The sequence below is a fragment of the Ornithodoros turicata genome, chromosome 1 (assembly GCF_037126465.1).
Source record: "Ornithodoros turicata isolate Travis chromosome 1, ASM3712646v1, whole genome shotgun sequence".
NCBI classification, from domain to species: Eukaryota; Metazoa; Arthropoda; class Arachnida; order Ixodida; family Argasidae; genus Ornithodoros; species Ornithodoros turicata.
Genome location: NC_088201.1, coordinates 47,279,019 through 47,305,253, shown reverse-complemented (window position 1 = coordinate 47,305,253; position 26,235 = coordinate 47,279,019). Strand labels below are relative to the sequence as shown.

Here is a 26,235-nt window from a genome sequence, read left to right as displayed (position 1 = left end):
TCCACCCCCCCTCCCCCCGAGATCCAGAATTCGAGTTGGTTATCAATGAACTGATGAATTTGATAACATTGAATTGATAACTAACTCGAATTCTGGTTCTCGGGGGGGAGAGTTTACTTGGTGCTCCTGGCGTGATAACTGTTGTGATTACAGCATGATGGGCTTGGCTACTACTAGGGGTCAATTGGGTGCAGTTGGTGTACTTAAGCGTTGCCTCTGCCATTAAAGGTGTTTGAAAGTCAGTGCTTCGTCTGTGTTTCGTCTCTGTGTGTCCCCTGCACTGGGGTTTTATCGCTTTTTGAATGACTTGTCCGTAGACAAATAACACCCCAGCTATAGTTCAAACATGCGTGCGGTAACGTACACCTAACAACGGCGGTAACAACGTGGCCGCAGTGAAGGTGGACTCATCAGGAGTGGGGGGATTCGCGCGATCGACGGATACGATCGGAGGACCTCCGACGTCGTCGCTACGGCTCTCCACGAGGGAACAGGTCATCGTAGGCACTTTTGTCCGATGAACACGTGGGTCTCCGAAAACAGACCGTGGTGGTCCCACCCGGAATGGGTGGAGGCCTGAAGGTTGCACAGGAGAGTGGCAGTCGTGTGGCGAAGTCCTGCATGTCGGGAAGAGGGTGACTCGTTGCGCAGGCATCGACGCATTCGCTCGATAGTCGAAGCAGCTAGGTGTACACCAAATAGGCAGCAAAGGGACCAGAACCCTTGACGCCTGACTGGATGGCAAGCAGGACCAGGGGTAGACTAGAGTCCAGCCAGGGCCGGCGTCTACTTTTTGGTCCTGGGGGGCACACTTCGAGATTTGCGCCACCTCCCCGCCCGTACCACACAACTTTTCTTTGGTCGTGCGTTCCGTGGGTGATTCCTAAGCACATAACACCTCGAACGGAAACGTGGTACAACGGAATGAATGAAAAGCGTACCACACGGCATAAACGGAACCTTTGATATATTCTATTCTGTTGATAGGATAGGCTTGTACACATGCGTTAATATATGCCTTGCAAAGACCACACTTGTGACCGGCTAACAATGCAGCAGAGCTTTACATACGACTGTCATCAAGTTGTGGGACGTCAAACAATGTGAACTGCAAGCCATCCCGCCGTCATTTTCGCCCCCCACCCCTCCGAAAGGACATCGGGGGTGGGGGTAATTACCCCCCCCCCCTCCCTTCCTATATGCCGGCCCTGGATCCAGCCAGTGTATGGCGTTCTCAAGTCTAGGACGTCCTTGAGTCGTTGGTAGAGGCATTCGGGTGTATCCCGTTTGAAACCATTAAAAATAATCTTTCAAAAATAAACGCGTAAGTACCCACTGTTAAAAATACGCCCCAGAATATACGCTTAAAAATAAACGCACAAAAATAATCGCCGAAATATCCCCGTTTAAATATAAACGCTATGGGGTCCACGGTTAAGAATATACCGTTAAAAATAAATCTTTTCAGAATCCCCCCAAATCCACCCTACAGTTGCTAGGGTCACGTGGTACGGCCCAAATCAAGGTGAACTGCAAGCTAAGGGGCTTAACCTAACCTCACAGGACCAAACTAGCCTAAACTATCCCAAACTAACCGAAACCAAACTAAACTAACCTAACATAACATGATATAACCCAGCGTAAATTGTAATCAATCCGCCTCCGTGCTAGATTGTGAGGGGATCTTGAAACAGTTTATTTTTAATAGTGGATTATTAAACGGTGATCTCTAATCGGGGATAGTAAGCGGTTTATTTTAGGATATATATTTTTAACCGTGTATTTTTTAAGCGGATTATTCTTGAATGTTTTATTCTTAAACGTTTATTCTTAATGGTGGATTTCGGGGACCCCCCGAGGCATTCTACGAGGCAGGAGAGGTATGCAGTTGTCAGCGGTTCTGAGCTCCCAAGAACGCGACATACATCAAATACGGCAAATGGGCGAGATGTAACTGCCTTCCGCGGTCGTTAGTGATGGCGGCCGGCGCACCAAGCCTCTCGAGACCCAGGTGTCCAAGAAGGATCTACACAGTAGTTGCTGTGATGTTGGGCCCATGCCTCGGGCCTGTTGAACCAAACATTTTTTTTTCGTCCAGCGCAAATCTTTTTGTTGTAGTTTTTTTTGTATATTATCGCTTATATTTCTTTGTCGCTATATTACACATGAGGTTGACGAAAATAAATGGTCCTGGTGGAGGATGATGAAGTGCGATCATTCGGACTGGACCAGAATAGATGGTTGGTCTTGTCTGACTCACTCGCTTGCCCTGGGACAACGCTAGCCCAGAGTATGGTCAGCTAGAATGAATGGTGTGCTGAACGGCGACTGAACCGGGTCGTGACGACGGGCCTGCCGATAGGTGGCTACCAAGGACTCGACCCGCTGCCGCTTCTTGCGCCCTCACGGCCATGTGACCCCATGCGCAAAGAGCACCGGGGAAGCCAGGGAGTTCCCGCGATGGCCGAAATTGAGGCAATCTGGCAGATACAGGGGGAGAAAGAGAAAAATGTGGACGTGCTGATACGTCACGCTTCGGAGGTATGATTACGACCGACGGACGAGTTCGCGTTTTGGAATGTTGTGGTAAAGGCAGTGTTTCAATGCCTTTCGATTCCTTCTTGGGGTAATCGGGAGATAATTTTTTTGGGGGGATAAGAAATACCTCTCGTTCTGTTACATCGCTTCTGCGCGAAATCCCGTAATTAAAGAGGATAATTAATGAATTGTAATTAGTGACCTTGTAGTTACATACTTTCTTCGAGGGAATGTTCGCCTAGCCATATATAACCCAAAGGAAAAAAAGCAAGAAATAAATAAACGGGAGGAATGGAGTGGACTGCTGCACTATATCATGGAGCCAAGCTTGTACAAGATACTAAAAAAAGTATTCAAGTCAAGATAGTAAATACTGCCTTTTAAAAGTATTTGTAAGATACCAAGTTACTCCCAAAAGCACTTAAGGTAAAGTAACTTAGTAGAGTATTTTTGTTATGTACAATTCTGTCTGAAGCTCTCACATGTTTTGTGAGATAGCACAAAGGCATTCCATTCCAGTCTCTTTGGGTACATCACACAGATACGTTATGTATAGATGAATGCATTTGGAAGTGCCTTTGATAGTCATAAAGGTATACTTGAGGTAGTTTGCATTCACAGCAGAGTACATACTCGTTTGCTGCTTGCTGCTGGCTGCTTGTCTGTATATGCCCTGACCCACTTGAAACATTCAAAGAAAAGTCACTCAGCTTATCTTCCGTATTGAGACATGGTGGAAGGCTGCTAAAATTTTGGCTGCAGGATTTTTGTACACGCCATTGTTGTACAACCCAACATGATGCGTTTGTCGTATAATGCAATGATACACTGGTGCGCAATGTATAAAGTTTTTGGGCGCGACAGACTGACCATTGTGATACACGCTCTGAAAGTCACACAAATCTTTCCATACTCACGCTGAAAGTTTGTTTAAGACGCCATTTCCGAAAACAGCGTCATGTACTAATAGATGCAGAGTATTGGGAAAATCAGTCAGATACCTAAGCCAATTCTTCACATCAAATTATGCAAGGCTGAAGAACATCTCCTTATTTATCTCATAACATGTAATCGCGTCGTTTGACAAGCAAAAGTCTGGGTGTACTATGTATTTGTCGCGAACATCGTACTAGACGTAGTGGAAGGTGAGATCCTGTTTAGACAGAGTCACATCCTGTAGGAACACTCTGTCTCTTTTATATCTTCGTCGTAGAGGCAATGGTACGATTTCAGAACAGGGTTTGTCACTGCTCTCCCCCTTTCCCGGCTTTTCGCGGTGCAACAAGTTTTCTATTTCACAGTTGATATATAATCAGAATGAATCAGCTGGACTAGAAAGCATATCATGCTTTCTAGTCCAGCTGTTCTGCCGCCCAAATTTTGGAAGATGCAGCAGAACTAGCATTCCCAAACGGGGTCAAGTCCGGGCCACTCCGCGAACAAATCTGCTGCGGCCCTCCTGGTGCTGGGGGTCACTATGTGTTAGAATGTGAGGTGCCCTTTTATGCTGACATGGCATGCCGAGACTGGGAGGTAACCCGGGTTCGAATCTCTGAGGAAGCTGTGCTGTCTGAGGCTGGGCTTTGCTTGTACACTTTAAGACAAATGTCAGCACAGTTGCCTATGAAGTCCAGAACGCCCCCCGCCCCGCTCGAGCAGCATGTGCCGCCAGACAAGCAGGCAGATCGCTCGGAAGTAGCCACCACCTTTTATGCTACGCAGGCAGTGTATACCGTCCTATTTTGATACAGCATTCAGGGTTACCCCCCGTAATCTCACTAATCTTTCTCATTTCTAGAAAGACATCGTCTCGCTGTTATCAGGTATCATGATACATGCCGAGCGCCGCTGCTATTTTCATCTTCGTTCTTAAAGAAAAGTTTTGTGTGTCCGCTGCAAACGAAGCTGCTCCATAAATTAGTCTTTTTCTTCAGAAATTCGACCACCAGTATTGTTGTCTGACTACCCGCACTTTCACGCGTTCAGCTGGTGAATATTCGGGGAACAAGGACGCTGTAATGTTTATTTTATTGCAGTTTTTATCTTGTCGTTCTTACTTCCAACTTTAGCGACGCTCGTCCATTGCTTGCTATTGAATACTGGCATTCAACAAACTAGTTATATATAAAGAAATTTTATTGGCCTCATTTGATACAATAAAAAAGCGCGAGATGTACACATACAGGCAGTACGGGCTAAAACAATGAGTGGGTTCCCCAAACACACTTCCTTCGGTTCTTACATAGTCTCATTTCTTGAAAATAGCGAGCAACAAGCAGTAGTTATGATGTGACTGAACAGCAGGCACATTATCGCCGAAGTTCTTTCCACTTGTACGTGCACCAGCTAAGGGCTTCAGAACAGGATGAATAGAAAAGCAAACGAAACGTCGGGTGGCTTATCGTTAAGGGATAACAAGTGAAGATAATGTCGCATGCTTAGATGTAATTTATATCGCATCAAATACAATGCGGTTTAGTACATATGATGGCGGTATTTGATTAGGCAATCGTCTGTAAAGCACTGCGCGGTCCTACGTTTGTCACCCGCTCAGAGTCCGAAGCGACGAGGGTTTATCTGACCCCTGATTAAACTGTCTAAAACTGTTTATCCGCACGCTTGGTGCGCTTCCCTACTTATCCCGGCCACTTACCGGCCTAATAAAACGCGAAAGAATACGCATCACAAACTGTGACCAGGTTCGATAATTCTTGCACTGCGCACGAGTCCGACGCTATGCTCTAACCTGTGAATCACTGAGAGAAACAGTTTCTGAAAACTGTGTGGAATTAGAAAATATAACATCCAACCATTTGTTGTTGCTGATTTCTCTATTGAAACCGTGCTGTCTCGGGTCATACTGTGAGGTCCTGTAGTGGCCCTTCCCTTGCCTTCGATACACAATCCTGGCATACTTGTGCCTGGACGCGGTCCTTATGCGATAGCTGATTTCGAATGCGAGAAAACAAGCACAGTTAAATTGCAAGGAATAGCCATTGCACATCGTCTAACCAAGTCTACGCGTACTTTACAATCAGTGGAGGCACCGTTACTAAAACCCTCAATTGTTTGGCGTCAGGTTGTGGATTCGATTCCGGCTGAGGAGGCTATCAGCTTTTCGGCGGGGTACAAGAAGTTGCTTATAGATTGTGCACGCGCAGCGAGCGAACGCCCAACGCATTGCCAATGCTACTGGAAGGGTTCCCCGAAGCGCAAAGATCCCTCAAGTCTGAGCGAGAATACTACGATATGCACAGACCTACCACTGTTGCATCGCTTATGATCATTGTTGTAAACAACAAATTATCAATTGCAAGAGAGTGAGAGATAACCTCAGCAAGCAACGACCTTGCACTGAGCTCGTGATGCCCTTGATAAACCATCCATCGACACTGTTCCGTTTCTCGGCCGGCGCGGTGCGAACTTCTGAATTTCACGGAAAGGGCATGTGATACGAAACAGAAGAGTACCTCGGATCCCCACAAAAATCCTTCCGCAAGGCGCGCAGCGAGCTTCAGCGCATCCATGTACACAATCGCACGTGGTCGGGTGCCACGGCCGCGACCAAGCGCTCCCATGCATTGGATAGGCCGGTATGCACACCAGTCATTCTAGCTCACCATACCCAGAGTTTCGTCGTTAAGACCCCAACAGGGTCAACGCGTGAACCGGTTCGTACGCGTGAGTAGATATGCCTGCCAGCGGATGGTGGAGGTGGGCCGACGATGTCTAGATGTACTTGGCGAAACCGAGCGGCCGAGATGGAAAAGGGCAGCGCAGGGGAGGTCGCATGACGCTGCGCTTTCGCACGCTGGCATGAAAACCTGTACGAGCCCAACGGCTAATGTAGAACGAGCCGAACATGAGGATGAGCCAAGGAGTGAAATGCTTCGAAGTCTGCGCAAGGAAAAGATCGAGGGAGGTAAGGTCGCGACGTTCCGGGTGATGCGTCACAATACAGAAGCTGTGACGAGCCGGCTAAAGAGACCTTGGAGATGGTCAGGTGATTGCGTGGGCTGTAAAGGCTCGCCAGTTGAGCGTCGTCCAGCTGTGCCCTCACTAGAGCACCGTAGACAATACAGGGAGGGGGGAACAAGGCACGCAGCGGCTGCTTCCGCTTGAGACAGCGTATCAGCAACATGGTTGGGTCACCCTTGATGTGACGGATGTCCGTGGTGAACCCAACGATCAAGGCGGGGTGGCGTACCTCACGTGGCATGTGTGAGGCGCTGCAGGCCATGATGCCGAATGTCAAAAAGACTTCACAGTGCTTCACAGTGCTTTCAGCACTTTCATCTCCAGTCACCCTTTTGTTGGTATACGTCAAGGTGGCCTGACGGGCAATTGCATGACGGAAGGGCTAAATGGTTCGGCTATTAGAGATCAAGCACAATTATCTAATAACAGTGAGAACTGCAAGATAGATAACTAGTAATAAGGAAATGTTGATGATGATGAAGAAGTTTATGATAAGTGCAAAACGGCACAACGCTGGCTCTGAAATGAGCTATGTCTCGTTTACATACAATGTTGAAGGGAAGAGCGTTCCACTGGGATATCGCTCGTGGAAAGAAAGAGCCGGGCCGAGGGCCGGCCGAATCCGGGGGCGTTGAATCTTGAAATGGTCTTACTGGGCTGAGATGTGAGATGGAGGGGGCAAAGATCGGGAAAGACTAGGTGGGTGATAAAACAGTTAATTGAAAAGGCATAACCGGCACACAGGGTGCCGTACTGATAACTTGCTTAATGACAACTGGTTGTATAACGTAGTAGCGCTTGTATGACGCAAGTAGTTGGAATGGATGAATCTGACAGCTCGGTTCTGCACCCCTTCTAGCATTTTGATGAGGTAGTCTTGATAAGGGTCTCAGATTGCTGAGGCATATTCCAATTCGGGCAAATCGCGCTAGTGTAGGCAAGCAGTCGTAGATCAGGGGGTGCGAGCTTAAGGTTACGGTGTAGGTACCCAAGAGATTTATTCGTTTCGGGCATGACATGGGAGTAGACAATGAGAGATTAGAGACCAGACAAAATGGATAGCAAGATGCCAAGAGGGAAGGACATGTCATGGTATTGAGACTACGAGAGAATAAGATCTTGCATTTCTTAGTGCATAAGCCAGCGTTTATATTTTGTCGAGAATCCTTCCCTAACGGAAAAAATTTACCCCCTGTAAGCAGTGGAGCTGTTTGACGTTTGATGGAGTCAAATGACCTCCATGACAGGTGATTTTTTTTGTACTTATGACGGTGGACGGGTTAATTTGATCCCTCATCATCAATGGAGCTGCATATATTTCCCACAGTAATTACCCTTCTCAAAAATTACCCTTTTCGACCGCTGCAGCCCAGCTGCATCATAATTCTACTGCATTCTACTACTCATCATAAGGGAGTATAAACGGGCAACACGGTGGCAGACAGACACTGGGCGATTGGAAAGCGGTGTGACATGGAACGGTCGTGAAGTGTTGAGAACATTTTAACCTTGTATGATTTCGGAATAAACGTGACCGTAACAGTATTGTGTCAGTGATCACACGATTCTCTTTTGGTGCGCCTGGGGAAAAATGTGTATTCTGTGCGCACGTCCCTTCTACTGAATTGACGGCGGCGGTGTGAAATAGATGGGAGAAGAGAGGACGGGGCGATGGAGTCAGTGTGAAGAGGGGTCAAAAGCGCAAATAGCTTCGCCGTCTCTTTTCTGAGTGTATTTGAGCTTTACAGTGCTTTATGAGCAGTAGACAAGCCTGTCTTGTTTGTGCGTGTTCTGGTGCTGGGCACCAAATGTACCTCACAAAGGAAAGGGTGAGGAAGAATGCACCCAATGAATTTAACCTTCATACTGTGCTACTGTTGTTTAATGGACAGGACATTTTATGTTCCAGCGACCCCGGTTCCTACACAAGCACCGATTCCACCTGTGGGCCCAGTGCCGCCCACACCTTCTAAATGCTCTAAGGACCTCCTACGACGATTCTTCGCCTGTGGTATTGCCTTGCAGGTTACTATGGAAAGTCAAGATCCTTGCACGTATGTTTACGTATGCTCCAAAAAATGTCATATCGATTGGGACTGCTGTGCGCACAACCCAACGTTCTGCCACGATTTGTTGAGTGACTGGTGCATTATTGGCGGGCTTAGCGCAACCTGTGCTTTTACCCCGTCTCGATGCTATTCAATCAGTGCTTATTCGGAATTTTGACCCACCTGAGGGTTCTTTAGTGTGCGCTAAAATTTCCGTACACGGCTCCTGTACTTAATGTACTCTCCAAGCAAATTGTATACAGGCCACAAAGTTCCTGGCCTCCTCGAACGGGTTCGAAACCGTCAGGATGCTACTCGTTAACTGATTTACCGAGATTGGTATAGTAGGTTACTAGCCCTTGGACCCTGACCAGAAGGAAGGCACGATGGACGATTGCCAAACTGCGTGTGACTGGTTGGGTCGTTTCTCTTAGTTCAGGAGCCAGGTGAACTGCAGTTAGGAACTCACTTGTGGCACGCTCACTTGTGTGTGCTCGCGGTTCATCGCCGTCGCCTCTTGGTAGTATAAGGGACATCGGAAAAAGAGCTGGGACGATGTGGGCCTCAAGCTTGGTGTGCACCACACCAAAAGTTCGCCCTAACAGTCTATACGAAGATGTTGCTTGCTATTAAGTTAATTACGGTTTTGGCGTGCTTTCTTAGTAGGGTTTACGTTTCATGCTCTCATATCTCACATATTATTCTCTCCATTGCAGGTGCATAGCACAGTATAGGGATTGCTATAAGAGAGCACAGACTGAGCTGGGTTGCACTGGACCAAATGAGGTAGTGATGATGGCCAACCAGCTGGCCTATCAAATGACTCAATTGTATCAACCAGGGTGCAAGAAGAAGTACAGTGAGTAATTCGCTTACCTGTTGATACGCATGCGGCAGCGCTTCGATATTTTCTCTTTACGTTGCACACGTAAATCTGTAGAGCTTAGCGCAATTTGCAACATTATCATGAGGCACGCTGTGCTCGCAACTTTTAAGCACAATGCCAGATTCTGCGACATGCTGCCCTCTGTAGAACCAACAATATGGAAAAGCGCTTCAGGGGTACAAGCATTGCCCTGGCACCACCGTTCTTACCGACGTCTGTATGGCGAGTACTGGAGCGGATAGCGGCCAATTCCCGAGGGCCACGAATGACACATATTCTTGGCCTGAGGATTGAGCACTTGACCACACAGGCAGCATACGTGAAAGACAACATCAACTTGCCTGCAGAAACGCAGCATGCCCAGGAAAGGAGTGGACAAATACCGAGACGGTCATGTTCGGTGAAGGCGCTGTCACACTGGACCGACGTGCCACGACACCGACACTGCGCCGACGCCGACAGAAGACAGACCTTGTCACTGTTTTGCGAAGCACAGCTGTCACACTGCGCCGACAGACAGCAACAGAGTTATGCGACTTGCTGATGAAGGACCGTGAACAACGAGAGTTCACGGCACTTTTGCCAAAAGGCTTATTACAGGACGCCATGTTGAAAGAAGGGACAACGCAGCTTGTCGCTTTCATTCAGTGTTCCAGGCTTGTTTGTCAGGAGAGGCCCGCTGACAGCAGCATTCGGCGACGGCGGACATACGGATGTCTGTGTCGGCCGTCTTTTGTATATGAAGTGTGACTGCTTCGCGGATACGATGTCCGGATGTCAGCCGACAGGTTCTCTCGGTTGTCGGCCCAGTGTGACACCGCCTTTAGGGCTTGACTACTACTGACATCGATCCCATTTACAGCATTCACGTGAAGTGGCGGAGTACAGGCACCGACTACTTGCATCATTGTACCCGTTCCCATACCTCACAAGCAGTCTTAGAAAGGCTGTGTACAGGTACGCAGTTGCGGAGCGCTGGGAAAGGTGTGCTCCGAGCTGTGGTCGCCAACATTGCCACATGATGCTGCAGTGGAGCACAGTACCAGGGATCCTAGATATGGTTGAAGTAAAGAGCGACCCTGGAATAACCGAGGATCATAGTGCTGTCACGAAATTAGGGCTGTCCCAATTTGCATTTGTGCAGGTCCCTGAAAGCAGATAATATTAAGAATGCAGCATTGCGAACCCTCTTGCCGTTGTTAGGGGTATGCGATAAGACAGTGAGTGGTTTGTATATCGCGTACAGTGATTGAGACTTCGGCTTGCGCGTGCTTTTTGTCAGTAGCAGAGAGTATCGCCAGAGTAGTTCCTCCTTTTATGCAATGATAGATGACTGCTGCAGTGGCTTTTGACAAGGCATCCTCTGCGAAGAGTACTGGCTACAAAAGAGCGCGTTTGTTGATTTCAGATATTCCATTCTTTGCAAGGTAGCAATGTATGCCACAAGCAAATCATCGTTTCGGCTCGATTAATGCAGAGCATACGGCTGATACGCCATTTTACTGAAGCGCATACAAGAAGAGACGCAGTGCTGAGGAGCTTCCTCCTTTGAATTAAATTTTGACGCACGCACATCCAACGATGCACAGCACCATTTTTCGTTCGATATTTTTATAGGGTTCTCTAGGTGCTCTGCATCGGCCGTATAGTGCTGGCTCCCCTAGGCTTGGCAAGTGTCCGCTCGTCCAATATTATGGCTCTGTATGCTGTCTTATTGATCATCGGCCTCACTTACAAGCAACACGCCCGGGCTGTACGCTCTACTGTGATTTTTGCAATACTAGTCCGTACTGATATATTTTCACGATCGCTATTAGGCTTGCATACGATTGGTGACGTTCATAGATGTCCGCCATAGATGTTCGTTTCTTGTGCAAACGAGCTTTATTCTTCACTGTCCTGCAACAACTACAACGTAAAGCTACAACGCAAACCCCTCAAACAGAAGCTCGGCACGTAGCCGCCTACCTCCGTGAGCCCGAAAATGTTCCAACATTAGTTGTAACTTCCTTGTGCTACTACATCTACTACTTGTTTAGTACTACTTTTTTAAGGAAAGATGAAAGTACTGTCGTGACCACTGAACAGTGAACAGTGGAAACAGCATTAGACCAGTCTATTGTTATTTTGGGGGATGGCCGGGTGCTGGCATAGTATCACTTGTTGCTAACACGTGCGGAAAAAAAAAGGGGGGGGGACGGCCGAAGCGCAATGAAAGAAGCCTGCTGGTCTAAGACTGTCCTGAGACGGCCCTGGGGCTTCTTTCGATGCGCTTGGGCCGTTCTTAAAGGTGTTGTCAATAAACGATATCATACCTGCAACTGAACGCCCCCAAAGTGATTATCGCCCTGTCCGTTGCTATTTCCACTGTTCTCCGGTTGTCGAGCGCTTATCGGAGCGAGGCCACGGGAACGGGAGATTGGTTAACAGTGGCCACGACAGTACATCACGGCTGCAGCACGATTTCTGTTCCCACGATCAGTGCAGTCGCGTGCCTCAGCTGACCTAGCATCGTCCCGTGCTACTCGCTCCTACCTCCAGCAAAGTATTCAGGAGGATTTCACATGACTGCAGTTCAGTTCCAATTGCGTATTTAGGAAAACTGCATGTAGTATTGTATAATATGCATAAGATATCCTTAGGAATGCTCGTGGAACATTGTTTAGCAAAAACCAGTCCCTATATGCACATTGCGTGCTGTGCTCTACAGATGCGTGAAAAAGAACCATGTACGGCTCGCGTCAAAGTTAACTTGAACACCGCTCCAGCCTGCGAAGTTGAATGAGGGTCATCATTGTGGTACAAAAAACACCCTCCGCCGTTATTTCTACTAAGCACCACCAGGGTCCGCAGGCCGGAATGGTGTTCAAGTGAACTCTGATGCGAGCTGTACGGGATTTTATTTGAGAAGCCCTTTGGACAGTAACGCCAATACAGCTGTTTTCTTGCAGCTTTTTGTCCGTGCCCTCAAACCTGTTTGGTGCAATAATTGAATTGAATTGAATTTTCAGTGGCCGGGATGCTGCCCCTACGTTGCGAGGTACCACAAGCGATGGAACGATTCTTCCTTTGCGACCTCTCCTACTTCAGAGTGATTGAAGGCACCCTACGAAAAGAGGGCACACGAACAAAAGAAATCTGCAAGTAGGCACTGCTTGATATTTCTATGGACTTCCTTTACAACTATTGCTTTTGACCATTGCTGTATGGAGCAATGATTTCGGAGTATTTCAAATAGCAAGTATTTGCTGTACGGTACTGTCTTCTGTACCTGGTACTTGATGCTTGAGGAAGAGGATTTTGGGGTACTTCTGCGATCTCTGTTAAAGTATCGATCCTTCTAACGCTAAAAAGCAAGCTTTTTTTCCGCAGCGGAGTAGCGATCCGCTGCACTTTAAACTAGTAAGGAAAAACGCATTTCCCCTTCAAATATTGGTAGCGAAGGACTCTGCGCTACCGGTACCACTATATGGAAGACGTGGAACAGAAAAAAAGAAAGCAAGATAGCGGCGAAAGCATATTTTTTCCTTGTTATTTTTCTCACTGATGTGACCATCTTCCTCGGTTTCACTAACTCTCGCAAGCTACGCGCAATCGAATGTTTTAATTTCTGTTATTCTGTGCATTTTTTTAGCTTTTTAACTTTGCATACTACATAATATGGGTTACAAAGCTGGGTTACACGTTTATATGAGCGTATCGATAGCACATTTCAAAAGATGTTTTGCAACTTTATTGTTCGCAGCAGGTAAACAAAGCCTGGCGTATTTTGGAACTCGAATACGAAAATATATCTGAAACCCAACGTCATGGCACTCCAAACATACCGCCGACTATGCTTGAGGTGTTTGTGCCGCAGGTGGAGCATTTCGGACAAGATATAATTACCTTACTTAGCTTACACAGGTTGCCGAACGCGACCTAGTTATATTCTCACATTAAATACGCTACACTGCAGGTATGTGAGCCACACAAAAGGAAGAAATAGCATTCGGGAGTCAGTGTATGGCCAACATGCTTATTAATGATGCTCCTTGCACACCTGCTTGTTGGTGGTACCCAGGTGATTAACTTAAAATCACTCGATCGTTTTTAGCGTTTGACATGTTTAGGGAAAAGTTGTAAATGATTCATTACAGGGGCAATATTCAGGGGTATGCCCTTCCTGAGGAACTCCGGGCAAAGAGTATTAAACATAGTTTTTCGTATAGAACGTAAGATAGAAGCCGTCGTGTGGCTGGAAGAATGGAAGCAGGGGTTAGGCAAAAGCAGTAACCCATAATTCCTTTGAAATCTAAGGTTTCTTGCAGGATTATTGTGCCATTCGTTCGATCCTTTTATACCACATGGTAGCTGCTTATTAATGACACGATGGGTGATCGCTTATGATGGCAGTTGCGCCGCTTGACTACAGGGACAACTGATCAGTCCGCCGACCGATATCTGCAGACGGGAAAGTTCGAGGTTGGCATTGGCTGATATCTCCACCCCCGTTTATCCGGGCTTCACTTATCCGGATCCCGCGCTATCTCAACAAAAAACGATGGACAGATTTCAGTCTATGCATTTTAGCTTTTAGTCCATGCTTCATTTAGCCGGGCTCAGCTTCCGGATCCGGACAAGAATTTCCAGGAACCGTATAGGGAAGTACCCAACAACCTGCGTCATTTAGCCGGTCTCGGGTCAGAGAGTGTGCGACCTACATTTTCGCACCAGGGGGCGACAACCTTGAGGCTAGAGTGAACTACGCCGTACCCTGCTTCAAGGATATCCCCCCTTTCTCATTGTACCCATGCGAGGCTGATGACCAGACCAGTCATATGAAGCTGCAGAGGAAGGTCCTTCGTCCGAGAGTCTGTCAAGAAGTCCGCCAGCAGATCTTGAGTACCTGGATGTGGGCGGACGTGATGAAGCGTGTGCCATCATTTCTGATGAAGACGTCATTGATATTGTCAGTTGCAATGACGACAGCCGTGTGTGGTGTGGTGTGTGGTTGATGTGTGGTGACACTGCAAGAGGCCCTAAATGCAATCAGAACTGCTTTTTTTAGATGCTGCTGCTGTTTTTTTAGCGAAAGAATGTTCGCCAAGCTAGTGCCATAGCTAAGAGCTCAGGATAACTAGGTAAAATGGGGAGTAATTTCAGCTTCTAGTCCCCTAAAGCCGACATTTACTCCACAAGACTGCAAATTGTCACTGAACTGCGCAAATGGTCTTCCGAATGCAACAGTCTACGTAAATGTGTGCTCTTGGTTAATTTGATGGCATAAGGCTGTATAACTCAGCCAACTTAGCAATTTTCCACCCACACAGAGAAAGAAATGGTTAGAGGTTCTTCCTCGCGAAATTGTGCCCTATGTATGTCGCAAGATTTTGTATCACTCGATATATCACGGATGAGGTTTGATTCAAAGTATTTTCGTTCATGCGCACGAATTATGTGCCTGGGACTCTTAGAGCAGAGTGTGAAATGCAGTCTCCACTCTGACATTCATTTCCTCCCGAAGAGGACTATTTTTTGTGGCAATGCATTTAGTCCCCAAAAGGAGTAAAATACACCTTTTTTTTCTTAGAGCGTAGTATTCTTGCACAAATGAGTACGGACAGTTTCTATGCATCACGAAATAAATACGGGCCTTGTGGAGAGCTGAAAATATAGTCTTTCACTCAGCCGGATGCCCCGCTATTCGCATATATATGCATTCACTTCACTGCGCATCATTTAGAGTTATGCGAAACAATATATCTGCTCTGCTACTTGATGCTACATGCGGCTGTATGAGGGAGCATAAATATTGCACTGTCCAAAGGACACATTCGGCAACCAAATGCATACGGTAAGGTGTGTGCCAAGAGAATGGTACGGTAGCGGGAAAACAGCGACACTATTTACTTTCTTTTACCTTTTTATTTGGCAGCTGCTGCGGTATCGCGATATTTTTCTAGCGACGCTGGCATACCGCTACTTTTCTTTAGGAGTAGCGAGTAGGGGCATTCCGTTACTTTGTTTTGGTAGCGGGTACAACACTGCGTTTGCCTGACTTTATTAGTCGCATCTGTAACTCGTCATTAAAATGCAGAATGTCATGTCAACAGCTTACAACATGCAGGGCCCATGAAATCCTGTAACGTAACTTGAATAGACTGCGACGCAGAAATGCATGAGCCCACATCGCTGCCTATGGGTCTCTTCTATCATCATTTGGGAGACAAAAGGAAGCCCAATTTCGCCTCTTGGCAGAGGTCGAACTTCAGTTTGGAACCAGTGATACATGCGTAGTATTCTTCTTACTTAGTGGAACAGGATGATTTCACGCCGAGTCAGGCCGGGTGGTGCGGTCCACTTCTCGGGTTTTTTTTTTGTTCTAATATATATTGAAGCCTAGCGAAGGAAATAGCTGAAAATATATATAGAATCAAGAGTCTCCAAGAATCAAGAAAATCAAGAATTTCGAGCTGTGCGCTTTCTCACAATTTTCAGGCTCAGTACGTTCGTAACCATTAAGGCTATGTGCTGCTGTACTGTTTGCTCTACCTTTGAGGTTGTAGGTTTTGCAGGTGTCTAAATAAAAAATCAGTCGCCTCATTTACAAAAAAAAAAAAAAAAAAAGCGCACTTTTTCGGCGCGTAACTGCTTTTCTACAAATACCAGAAAGTTAACATGAGTAAAATATTTCTGTTCGTCTTTAAATTCTCTTTCCATTCGTATAAAACACGTTGTTGAAAAGTCTTGGACACACTTCCTAACGCGCGTTCAGTGAGGGGTGGTAAGGCAAAAACGCGCAACTTCTGTAGCCTATTTTCCGTATTCGCCCACTCCTGACCTGTTTCGTATTCCTCACACATGTTTACGACAAGATCACATAGCGCACCGAAAAAACAAAAAAACACTGTTCGTTTTCGTGCTCTCCGCGCATCCATGCCGTGGTTGGTCCGTGACGGCGGAGTGAGGACGGAGAGCGGACTTTTGTTGCTTCGTGGCTTCATGTTACATTTGAGATAGTCAAGTTCTGGTTTATGAAGTTTATTACGAGACAAAGTTCAAATGTTAACACACAGACACGAGTAACGCTCTGTAGGTCGGCATGAACGTTGGCCATACGCGCAAAACACAAATTGATAGCACGTACAGTCATGGTTTGATGACAAACAGAAAAACAGTGGAAGGCTACACCACTCCGTGCACTCTTCGAAGTTTTACCGTGAAGACATCACGAACACCATTACCTGTTCATCCTACTTTCTCACACATGTGAGGATTCTATTCCAGGAACGGGATGGATGCTTTGCGTTGCTAGATGAAGCATCTGAATATTTGGCAGCTTCACATTTCTAATTACCTTGCCGTACATCTCAGGTTGTACAGTGTGGCATTGTGCTTAGCTGCGCCACCGACACCGTCGCATCCACTCTTTCCTCTTGCAACTCTTTCCTGTTGCAGTAAACACCCACTTTGCTACTAGGTAGCTTGTGCTTCGTAGTTCTTACCACCGTAGTGCTTACCACACTAGTTCGCACAGGGTTACACGGTCTGCGCTAGCATACGGTCTGTGACATGAGCTATGTTCATTGTACGCCCTTACAAAGGAGCACTGAGGTTTTTGTGTTCTCACACTCAGCAGGTACAGAATGTGTTCTGCTAGATGAAGTGGCATGAAGACAACAGGCGCGACGGAAAGAGGCGCCTTCTCGTCTTCTGTCGACCGCTTCTCAGAAAGCGGTTTATATTTCACTGCTTTGTGGCTTATGATTTCAGCCGCTCCGCAGGAAATGCGCAGCTTCTTAGTTCGCACACCTTCTGTGTGGCCTTCGTCAAGTTACAGCGCCATAAAACGTTACTGCGGCTTCGACGCCGCGCCATAGATGTTGCTGTGATGAGGTTACTCTTGAGTGTCCGCAACGGATCCTCCGCCACTTCTGAATGAAAAATTACACTATGTGAGCTTGTCATGAACAAGTGTTAGGAATAAGAACCACGTCACGAGTGGGCGAATATGAAAAATACGCTACCAAAGTTGCGCGTTTTTGTCTTTTACACCCTTCACTAAACGGGCGTTAGGAAGTATGCCCGAGATTTTCCAACGTGTTTTATACGAATGGAGAGAACATTTAAAGACGGACAGAACGATGTCACTCATGTTAACTTTCTCGTCTTTGCAGAAAAGCAGTTATGCGCCGAAAAAGTTTGCAAAGTGCAAATGAAGCGACTTTGCTGCAATGCTCGATGCACTGCGCTAGGTGCGCTGCAATGCTCTATGCTCGAAATGGTCATCCTTGAAGATTATTTTCCTCCACCAATATACTTCCTAAGCACTTGGCTTCAATATACAGGGTGTCCACGCTAAGTGTGAACAGATTTTTTAAAAATATATCAATCAGAACAAAAATCCGTTCGATAGATCATCCGCAAAAAATTCGTGAAGGAACGCCATTTTTTCTTTATTTTATTCATTGCGCATCTCTAGAGACGCGTCTTTCCTTCGCCCCCAATACGAGAGGATGAAAGAGCACACTATCGCCTCTTGCGTCTTGGAAAAAGAAACAACAGAAAACAGAAAATGCAGCCCAAGATAAGGGCAGTCGCGATAGAGTCACCCGATAGATTTGTGTTTTTGTTTTGTTTCCGCAAGTTAAAGCTATCTTCGACGCATGAGGCGGCACTGTGCTCTTTCACTCTCTCACACTGGGGGTAAAGGAAAGCCACTTCTTTGAAGATGCGCCCAATAAACCAAATAAAGAAAAAATGGCGTTCCTTCACAATTTTTTTGCGGACGATCTACCGAACGGATTTTTGTTCTGAAAACAGTTTTGGTATCTGGTGACCGAAGAGATCAGATGTTCTCATTGGAGCAACTTCGTAGCTTAATTAAAAAGTTAATTATTGAAAGTTAATTAAGACATTGCCTTAGGAGTCTGTTAATGCCCCCCAAGGGAGTGCCCTTCAGCATATGCTATATTGCAATTGATTTCATCTCGGAAAAAGTGATTGATATATTTTTAAAAAATCTGTTCACACTTAGCGTGGACACCCTGTATATTGGAACGGAAAAAAAAAAAAAAAAACGAGAGGTCGACCTGGACCACCCTGCCTGACTCTGCGTGAAATCACTCACACTTAGTGAAAGAATGAGCAGTGGCTTCTTGCTGGAGTCATGCATGACTATGTAACGCGTCAAGCATGGCGCTGAGGTCCATCTCCACTTGCAACGATGTGTCCAGAAACAACAAGAACGAACGAAGTGGTTTTTCATTAGTATTTCATTGTTTGATGGGTCAGACCTAAGCTGGTTATCCACGGCTGGCAATGATGTAGCACTGGCACTACTAACAGGACCCCACATGGCGTAGATTGCATTTCACCGTGTCTTTGCTAACCACGAATTCACAATGCTACCTACTTCCCATTGTGTTTGTAATTCGTAGAGTGTAAATGTCATTTGCAGTAAAGAGAGGCATTCCGCTGCTGCCTCTGCTGCTGCTTTCACGGAGCGTGAAAGGCGCTAGATAGTCACGCACTATTTGTTGTATGGTATTGTGACGTTTCGTGATGTCACTCCTATACCAACGGCATGGCCGAGAGGGTTAAGGCGTCCCGCTCGTTGGTGGTAGCCAACGTCGTGCTGTAGACTGGGAGGTGGTGGGTTCGAATCCTACCACCGGCTGTGCTGTCTGAGGTTTTCCCTGGGTTTTCCGAAGACTTTCCAGACGAATGTCTGCACAATTCCCCCTGAAGTCGACCTAGCCCCGCGACTAAGCCCCCTATCCCCCACTCATTCCTGCTGTCCTCTCTCCATCTTCCCACATCTGCACGCCGCTCATAGCCACAGTTGCTTCGCGGCGCTAACACTGAAGAAAAAAAAAAGATGGCGCTCCTACGTGAGACATACCGATGCTCTTGGAACTATAGGAACCATATCATCAAATCATCCACATTTTTTGTGGATCCTGTCAGACAGCACCATCGAAACCAGCTAATCGATACATGAAGTCTAACGCGATGTTCTTTCTGGCTTTTACAACAGGTATGTGCCAGAACTGAGTGCGTGTCTTGCAAAAGTTGAGTATCAGACGGGTTGTGCTCGGTCTCTGTTCCACCAACATGCTTCCAATGTAATCACCAGGGTAACAGCTCCTCTCAGAGCGCGCTGCAGCAAGGATCAACCACGTAAGTACCGACCGCGTGGGTAGGTGCGGAGTCCAGTTTCGGTAGTTGTCACCGAATACTGTGCCCATCTGGATACTTGTACACCAGTATACGGCGGTATATTTTCTCGAGGGATGCGTTTCGATCATCGTCACTTTGTATTCACTGAGTCAACAAGTGCAAGTCGAATTATCACAGGATTTGTGAACGGACCACACATTCTGATGTATGCATATTAATTGGAAAGTTTGTTAGCAATGTCTTACCCGTGTTCGTATTTGTAATAAGAGCATATTTATCATGCATCACTACAAGCCGGTGCGTTCCAGTACTATGTAAAGACTAAGACACCCGTACACATGTGCTAATGAGTAGGGTAAGGAGGGGCAAGATGTGACAGAAATTTGCACTTAATATTTTTCATGTTTTTCAAAAAAAGAAAAACTAGCCACAGGCACGTTCTCAGGGGTCTAGAGCTTCTGACCTGTAAATGGGGAACGGACGTAGCCAGTCTAACATAAACATAGAACAAGAAATTAAAAAATGCAGATTGTCTAATCTTCCCCTAACAGGGGCAAGATGAGACACGCCGGGGTAATGAACTATGCAAATTAGTTCTTGTAATCCAAGCAGACAAAGTACAGCTCGTGAGCTCCTACACAGCCCCCTTGAGCCCACCGCCCACATGCTGTGCAATGAAACCACACCGAACCGGTGCTTCTGAGCTTCACCATCCTTTGAAAAACAAGGCACCGTCAGTCTGATGTGCCACTGGGAAACATAAAATTGGAAAATCCTAGGCAATATGCAAAAAAAAAAAAAAAAACGATATCTGGGAACAAGCGTAAAGGCCCCTAACCGTAGACTTATCCGTTTGTAAATTACATCAAATTTAAATCGCATTAAATTGCGCGTCGCATTGCGTCACGTTGCATTGTCGCGTCTAGCCTCGTGCATGTGATCGGATGCATTGTTTTTTTTGTTCTGTTCAACACCGTATAACCAAGAGTGCCCACATGTGGAAATATCTAGATGAATGAATAAATAGGATGTGGACTTACAGATGACCAGATGACCAGAAAAACCAGTCCGGACAATTGTCACGAACAATAAAGCGGACATGCAGAGTCACGTATGAGTAAAGTTGCATGCGCATGGAGCAACGCGTCTCTGAAACAGGCGTGGTCGAGCAAAAAATGTCGCGTCCTGCCCCGTGTCTCATCTTGCCCCACCTTACCACACTACCAAAAGAAGCTAATGCGAGTTGTTACTGTGCCACGACACGGAGCGTACAGACTCTCGGGATTGTTTCTTTTCTCGTATTTCCGGGGTACGCAGAAGCTCACTGAAACTACTAGCACACCCACCTTGAAGCTCGGTTGTTTTGTCGACAATTGATTCACGTTCCGTGCACAATTTAGTCGCTTACTCTTCAATTCAATGACAGCTGGACCCTAAGGGTCACCACTGTTTGTACATTTTCGGGTTCTTGCGCTAAATTGCATGTTTATGCTGTCCTGGATATGTAGGGGGCCACAAAGGGTACCAAACTGCGTAGATGAGAGACATGGATTCGCTGCGGGTTTCACTATGGGAAAGTGTCACATACCTTTGTGTGGTGATGCCGGCCATCACGGCTGGCAACTGCCGTGCGTTGGTGTAAGAAGCGTGTAAATGTAGAGTAGAATAATGCCAACTGTACACATCATTGTGAAATGCAAAGAAGCACTTGGACTGGAGTAATTTATGGTGCGCTTCCAGCAGCACAATATTAGAGACAATGTGAAGCAACTACTGCGTGTCCATAAATAGAGAAATGGAACAAGAAAAACTGAGAAACGTAGTAGATGCTCCAAACAATACCCCTTTACGCCTAGAAATTCATGTCGTGGGACAGATAAAGGTGTTGTGTACGTAAAAGGAAGTGCCGTTACTCATTTGGTGCTGGGTGCTCAATGAAGTTCCTTTCATTTGAGTGCCATGAGTACTGAGAAAGTAATGAGATGCATAGTTCGACTACCGCATTTGGCATGACAGCTGACCGATATTTCCACCTAGGCGGAAATGTTCACAATATTTCTTACACACTTGCAGCAAAGTATCCCTCTGTGAAGGAAGCAGAGACAGCAATGCAACGGCAACAAACCTGTGACGAATCCGGTGTGTTGAAGAAAGCCCTCATCTGCGCCATCGGCTTCCAAAACTTCATGGACCAGAAGGTGGCACGAAGACGCCCTAGCAAGGAGGAAGTCTGCCCGTATGTGGAATATATTTGATACCTCGCCTGTGATCGCTGTACTGACTGCTGGTCAAAGCTATGTCTGGTGTAACAATACAATAGACGGGCATACACCATCCGCTTTGGGGAACTAGGCGTAATACGTAAGAAATGTACAATGCTGGACAAAAGTTTACGGAACCCGCTCCGGCGCATTCCTTCCTCAGAGTGTCAGTCCTACGCTAGCAGCGAATGAGACCGTACGCACTTACAGACATGTGCTTAGGTAACCGTAACCTAGTCCATACGGTACCATTCGTTGCTAGCGTGTCACTCTGAGGAAGGAATGCGCACGAACGTGTGCCGTAAACTTTTGTCCAACACTGCACTATTACCACATTATCACCTACTACCATTATCACTACTACCCTTTCTAAATGACCAATCGAATTTGTATTCCAGAAGCAAGCAATTGAAAATTAAGGGTGGGTGAATGTTGGGAGGGTGTAGGTTTGGCACATGTGCTTGACTATGACGTAGTTTATCTGTCAGAGGTGCTATCCTTACCTGGTTAGAAGTGCAGCACCGGTACATATTCTTCGGCTAGCTAGTTTTCTGAAAGTTTGCGCTCGTGAAAGGTCTCACTCTAGTGAAGTCGGACCAAAGGATTTGGTCCAGCTAAGACCTGTAGTCACAGCATTAGCAATGGAATACAATACGGGACACACACACACACAGCACACACTATGACAGCACACACAGTACATTTCGTGGATAGCACATTGCCCATGTTGTGCGTCAGGCATGCTAAGTTGAAGGCGATGAAGACACGATTCAGTTCATAGTTGCTGGGTGAAAGCCGATTAGGTTGAAGCAAAACTGGGCTTTTCTTATGCCGCGTGAGTTTTGGCTGTAATTCGGTAAGAACAATGGCTTTGAAGAACTTTTCGGGCAGAATTAAGAGTTGGCGGCACGAGCGCTGCTGTGTCCACCGCTTCCTTGCCTGTTACACCGTAGTCTATATGAAGATTGACGTCATACCTGTTTTTAGCCACAGTCCTGCGCAGCCTAATGGGCCGATCTCCGCGTACTACTCTTCATGACTGCAAGTTCAGTTATATGTAGTTCAGCTCTCCAGTGGTCCAGGTACGACGAAATGTTTGGTTTATTCAAAGTAGTTTTGAAGCTCATGATCCTCAACAAGCTCAGCAATGCTGCTACAGGTATAGTAAACCGGGGGCCGCAATGACCATAATGTGCAATAGTAATTTTGATGCAATACATTCCATGCAAATGTTATCCCATGCGATTTTCGACACACGCGAGACAGGGCTAACTAAGCCAGCATCCCTATGTCAGGGCCACCGCACCTTATGTATCACGCACACGCACGCACGAACGCTAGTGGCATGTCTAACATGTCTAGTATCACCAACAGCACGCGCTACCAATCTGGGCGTCTTATGCCAAGATGCAAAATTTCATTCAACAATGGTTGTTTCAGGTGGAGCAACACTGCATGGAAATCTGGATTTTGTTTTGGAATGGTGTAAGCATTAATAAACGCATCTTTGCAGGCGTTCCGAGTATGTGTACTCGAGATGAATACCATTTTCAAAATTGCAAAACAGCGCTGTACACTTTGATCCAGATTCTCGGAGTGGCATCCAGGATGGGGTGGTGATAGGCGGAACGCTTCGGTATAACCCTTGATGTCGCCTGCTACAGTAACTGGCTGTGCTGCGCGTGGGTCTTTTGCGGTGGTCTTCAGAGTCTGGAATGCTCAACGTCTTAATAGATGTCGCCATACCATTTTTTCTGTATCACATCACCATCACCAGATGCTGCCATATTTGCGTTCCTTCGTACAGCCTTACTGCCTCACTCACACGTCCATGACAACGCAGGTTCATCAAGGATTTTGAGAACTGTATCGAAAACGCAAGTCATGGCTCATCTTGTACGTCGGATATGTCACTCAATGCCCAGCTGATGACCTACAAACGACTTCTGGAGGAGGAGTACGGCGTTGATTGCCGAATGCGAGGCCCAGCGCTTGTAAGCCGTCGATCAGGTGGAAAAATGCAAGATACTGGAGATTACTTCTATGATGACTTCCGTAAGCGCGAAGAGGACGGCAACCGTCGCGGAAGTGACGATTCCTATGATTATGCGGCACCTTCATATGGCCAAGAATCACAAGGACGAAATGCTAATCGTGGTGCCGTTCAAAACCCCGGGACCAATGAAAGGTCAAACGCGAAAAGCAAACGAGAAGATTATGATTATTACAACGAAGCCGCCAAAGGGTTAGCAACGCAAGCTATTCCACCTCCCAAAGTTGACTACGAAGATGAGGATGCCAAAGAATATTACGACTTCAAACCTGATGCCAAGAGAGGTGGAGGCAACAGAATACGAAAAGGAAATGCGAGGGACGAAGATGAAAAACCAAAGAAACGCCAGTCTGCAGGGGATTCTGTCAGAGATAATAGCTTCAACAAAAAAAGAAAGAACTGGAATGGTCAAGAGGTACCCCACAAGAAACCAGCACCATATCCAAACTTGGAGGATGGACCAGCTAAGCCCTCGGCACCGTCGTATGATTATGGCTTCGAAGAAGGGTTCAGTAAGGGGCATCAGAAGGACAAACTCACGAAGCAAAGGGAAGACGATGAAAACTTTTTCGACGAAGGCTTTGAAGAGGAGGAAGTAGAAACTCCTTCGAAAAGAAGGATTATGGATGCTCCAGAAGTGAAAGGTGAGAAAACTGGTGTCAAAGTGCCAGAGGATGACGATGACGGCGATGTGCAAGATTCCGGGCAAAGTAAAGAAGAGGACAATTCTGAAGAAAAGGACGGAGAAAAGAAACGTATGGTCGCAACTGCAGATGAAGATGATGAAGAGGACGACCCCTTCTTCAAAGGGAAATTGGCGAGGACTAAACAAAAGAGGATATTGGAGCGAAGTCTTTATAAGCAGCTCGATGAAGAAGATCGCTACACTGAAGTGGGCAAAGCTGCCAAGAAACCTAAAGAAAGCGGTGAGTCTAACTGTGTATGGATACATGGGACAGGCCGTTCAGAAGTGTTCGCTCTTGCAATTGATACAGAGATGTCATACATACAGTGTGTGTGCATCTAAACCTAGCCGGAATTTGCGCACTTAGATTGTTGTCTACTTAGCTCCCGGTGGCGCAGGATGGTGCATGCATGCGTGCGAAATGTACAAGCCATACTCAACTTAAAATTAAACAGAGTGACGAAAACGTCGGATTCCGTGCACTTGAATAAGGCAACATGGCGGGCAGTAGGAGAGTTGTGTTCAGGTACCGCTAGGGGAGCTATCGGTGCAGAAATCGAAACTGTGTCCCACATGGATGCTCATCGATAGTGCCCCTAGCGGTACCTACGCATAACTCTCGTGAGAGTTATGTGCAGGTACATGGTAGGTACCAGGCAGGTGGCAGGTACCATGCACTACAATGCATCGCCATGACCGCCCTATTCAAATGCACAGAAGCCGACGTTTTCGTCCATTTGTTTATTTCTTAAGCTGAATATGGCTTCCATAATTTTTCTGTACATTTCGCACGCATAAATGCGCCATCGTCCGGCACCGGAAGTTCGTGTGTTAAGTAGACAACAAATTAAATGCGGAAATGCCCGTTAGGTTTATCTGCACACACCCTGTACATCGGTTCCCTGAACTTTTCCATTCCGGCCGTGAGTTCAATGGGCCGGTGAAATAATGCTTCTGTTGCAAGACAAACTGAAGAATACTCTAAATGTTTTAGACTGCGATGTACACCGCTACAAGATCGACCTTAAGAAGTGTGATAGAGGAATCATGGATGAGGTATCTTCCCTTTACAACCTCACTGCAAGGCTTTCGCGAAGTGCCATGAAATCTGCCAAGGGCACTGCATGTTTGTAAGTACCTCGGCTATTCGTTGTAAGCTTTCTCGTGTTGGTGGATTGCTAACTGTCGCGTTTGTCGCAGAGCTATACAGGAGTTTGAGACATGCCTCACGAGGGCCCAAGTAAAGCACAGGTGTTTTGTTTTGGACGAGCAGCACAACATGTCCATCATAACTGCACTACTTGCCAGGGCATTTGATGTTGACTGCAAAGATAAAACTCGCATGATGAAACAGGCTTTTACAGGTTGGTGTACCACCTTTGTTCAGCAATACATCAGTGACGTGAACTGTTTGTGAAGTTTTTTCTGGAATTTGACGTGAGCGGGTTCTGCTATCGTGGCACTCGTTTGGACACGGGTGGACTGGGACGGAACATCTTAAGCCGAATAAAATCTCGGACCTACCCGCGGGGGATGTTTCACAATGCGCTTTCCGGGGGGTATGAACCGTGCCGGGTGGCACACGCGTGTCAGACCCTGGCGGCCCACTGGGGCCTTTCCTG

At 46.6% G+C, this 26,235-nt stretch overlaps 1 protein-coding gene across 1 annotated transcript in view; it reads left to right on the top strand.

Annotated features, from left to right (window-relative positions):
• Window positions 1-26,235, top strand: part of LOC135378164 (uncharacterized) — a 115,841-nt gene that overhangs the window by 36,386 nt on the left and 53,220 nt on the right. The window contains exons 13-20 of the mRNA XM_064611082.1: window positions 8,426-8,570; window positions 9,281-9,423; window positions 12,462-12,594; window positions 19,472-19,614; window positions 21,688-21,850; window positions 23,719-24,854; window positions 25,608-25,743; window positions 25,814-25,977. Coding sequence (XP_064467152.1) covers window positions 8,426-8,570; window positions 9,281-9,423; window positions 12,462-12,594; window positions 19,472-19,614; window positions 21,688-21,850; window positions 23,719-24,854; window positions 25,608-25,743; window positions 25,814-25,977 — 2,163 coding nt within the window. The remainder of the gene's footprint in view (window positions 1-8,425; window positions 8,571-9,280; window positions 9,424-12,461; window positions 12,595-19,471; window positions 19,615-21,687; window positions 21,851-23,718; window positions 24,855-25,607; window positions 25,744-25,813; window positions 25,978-26,235) is intronic.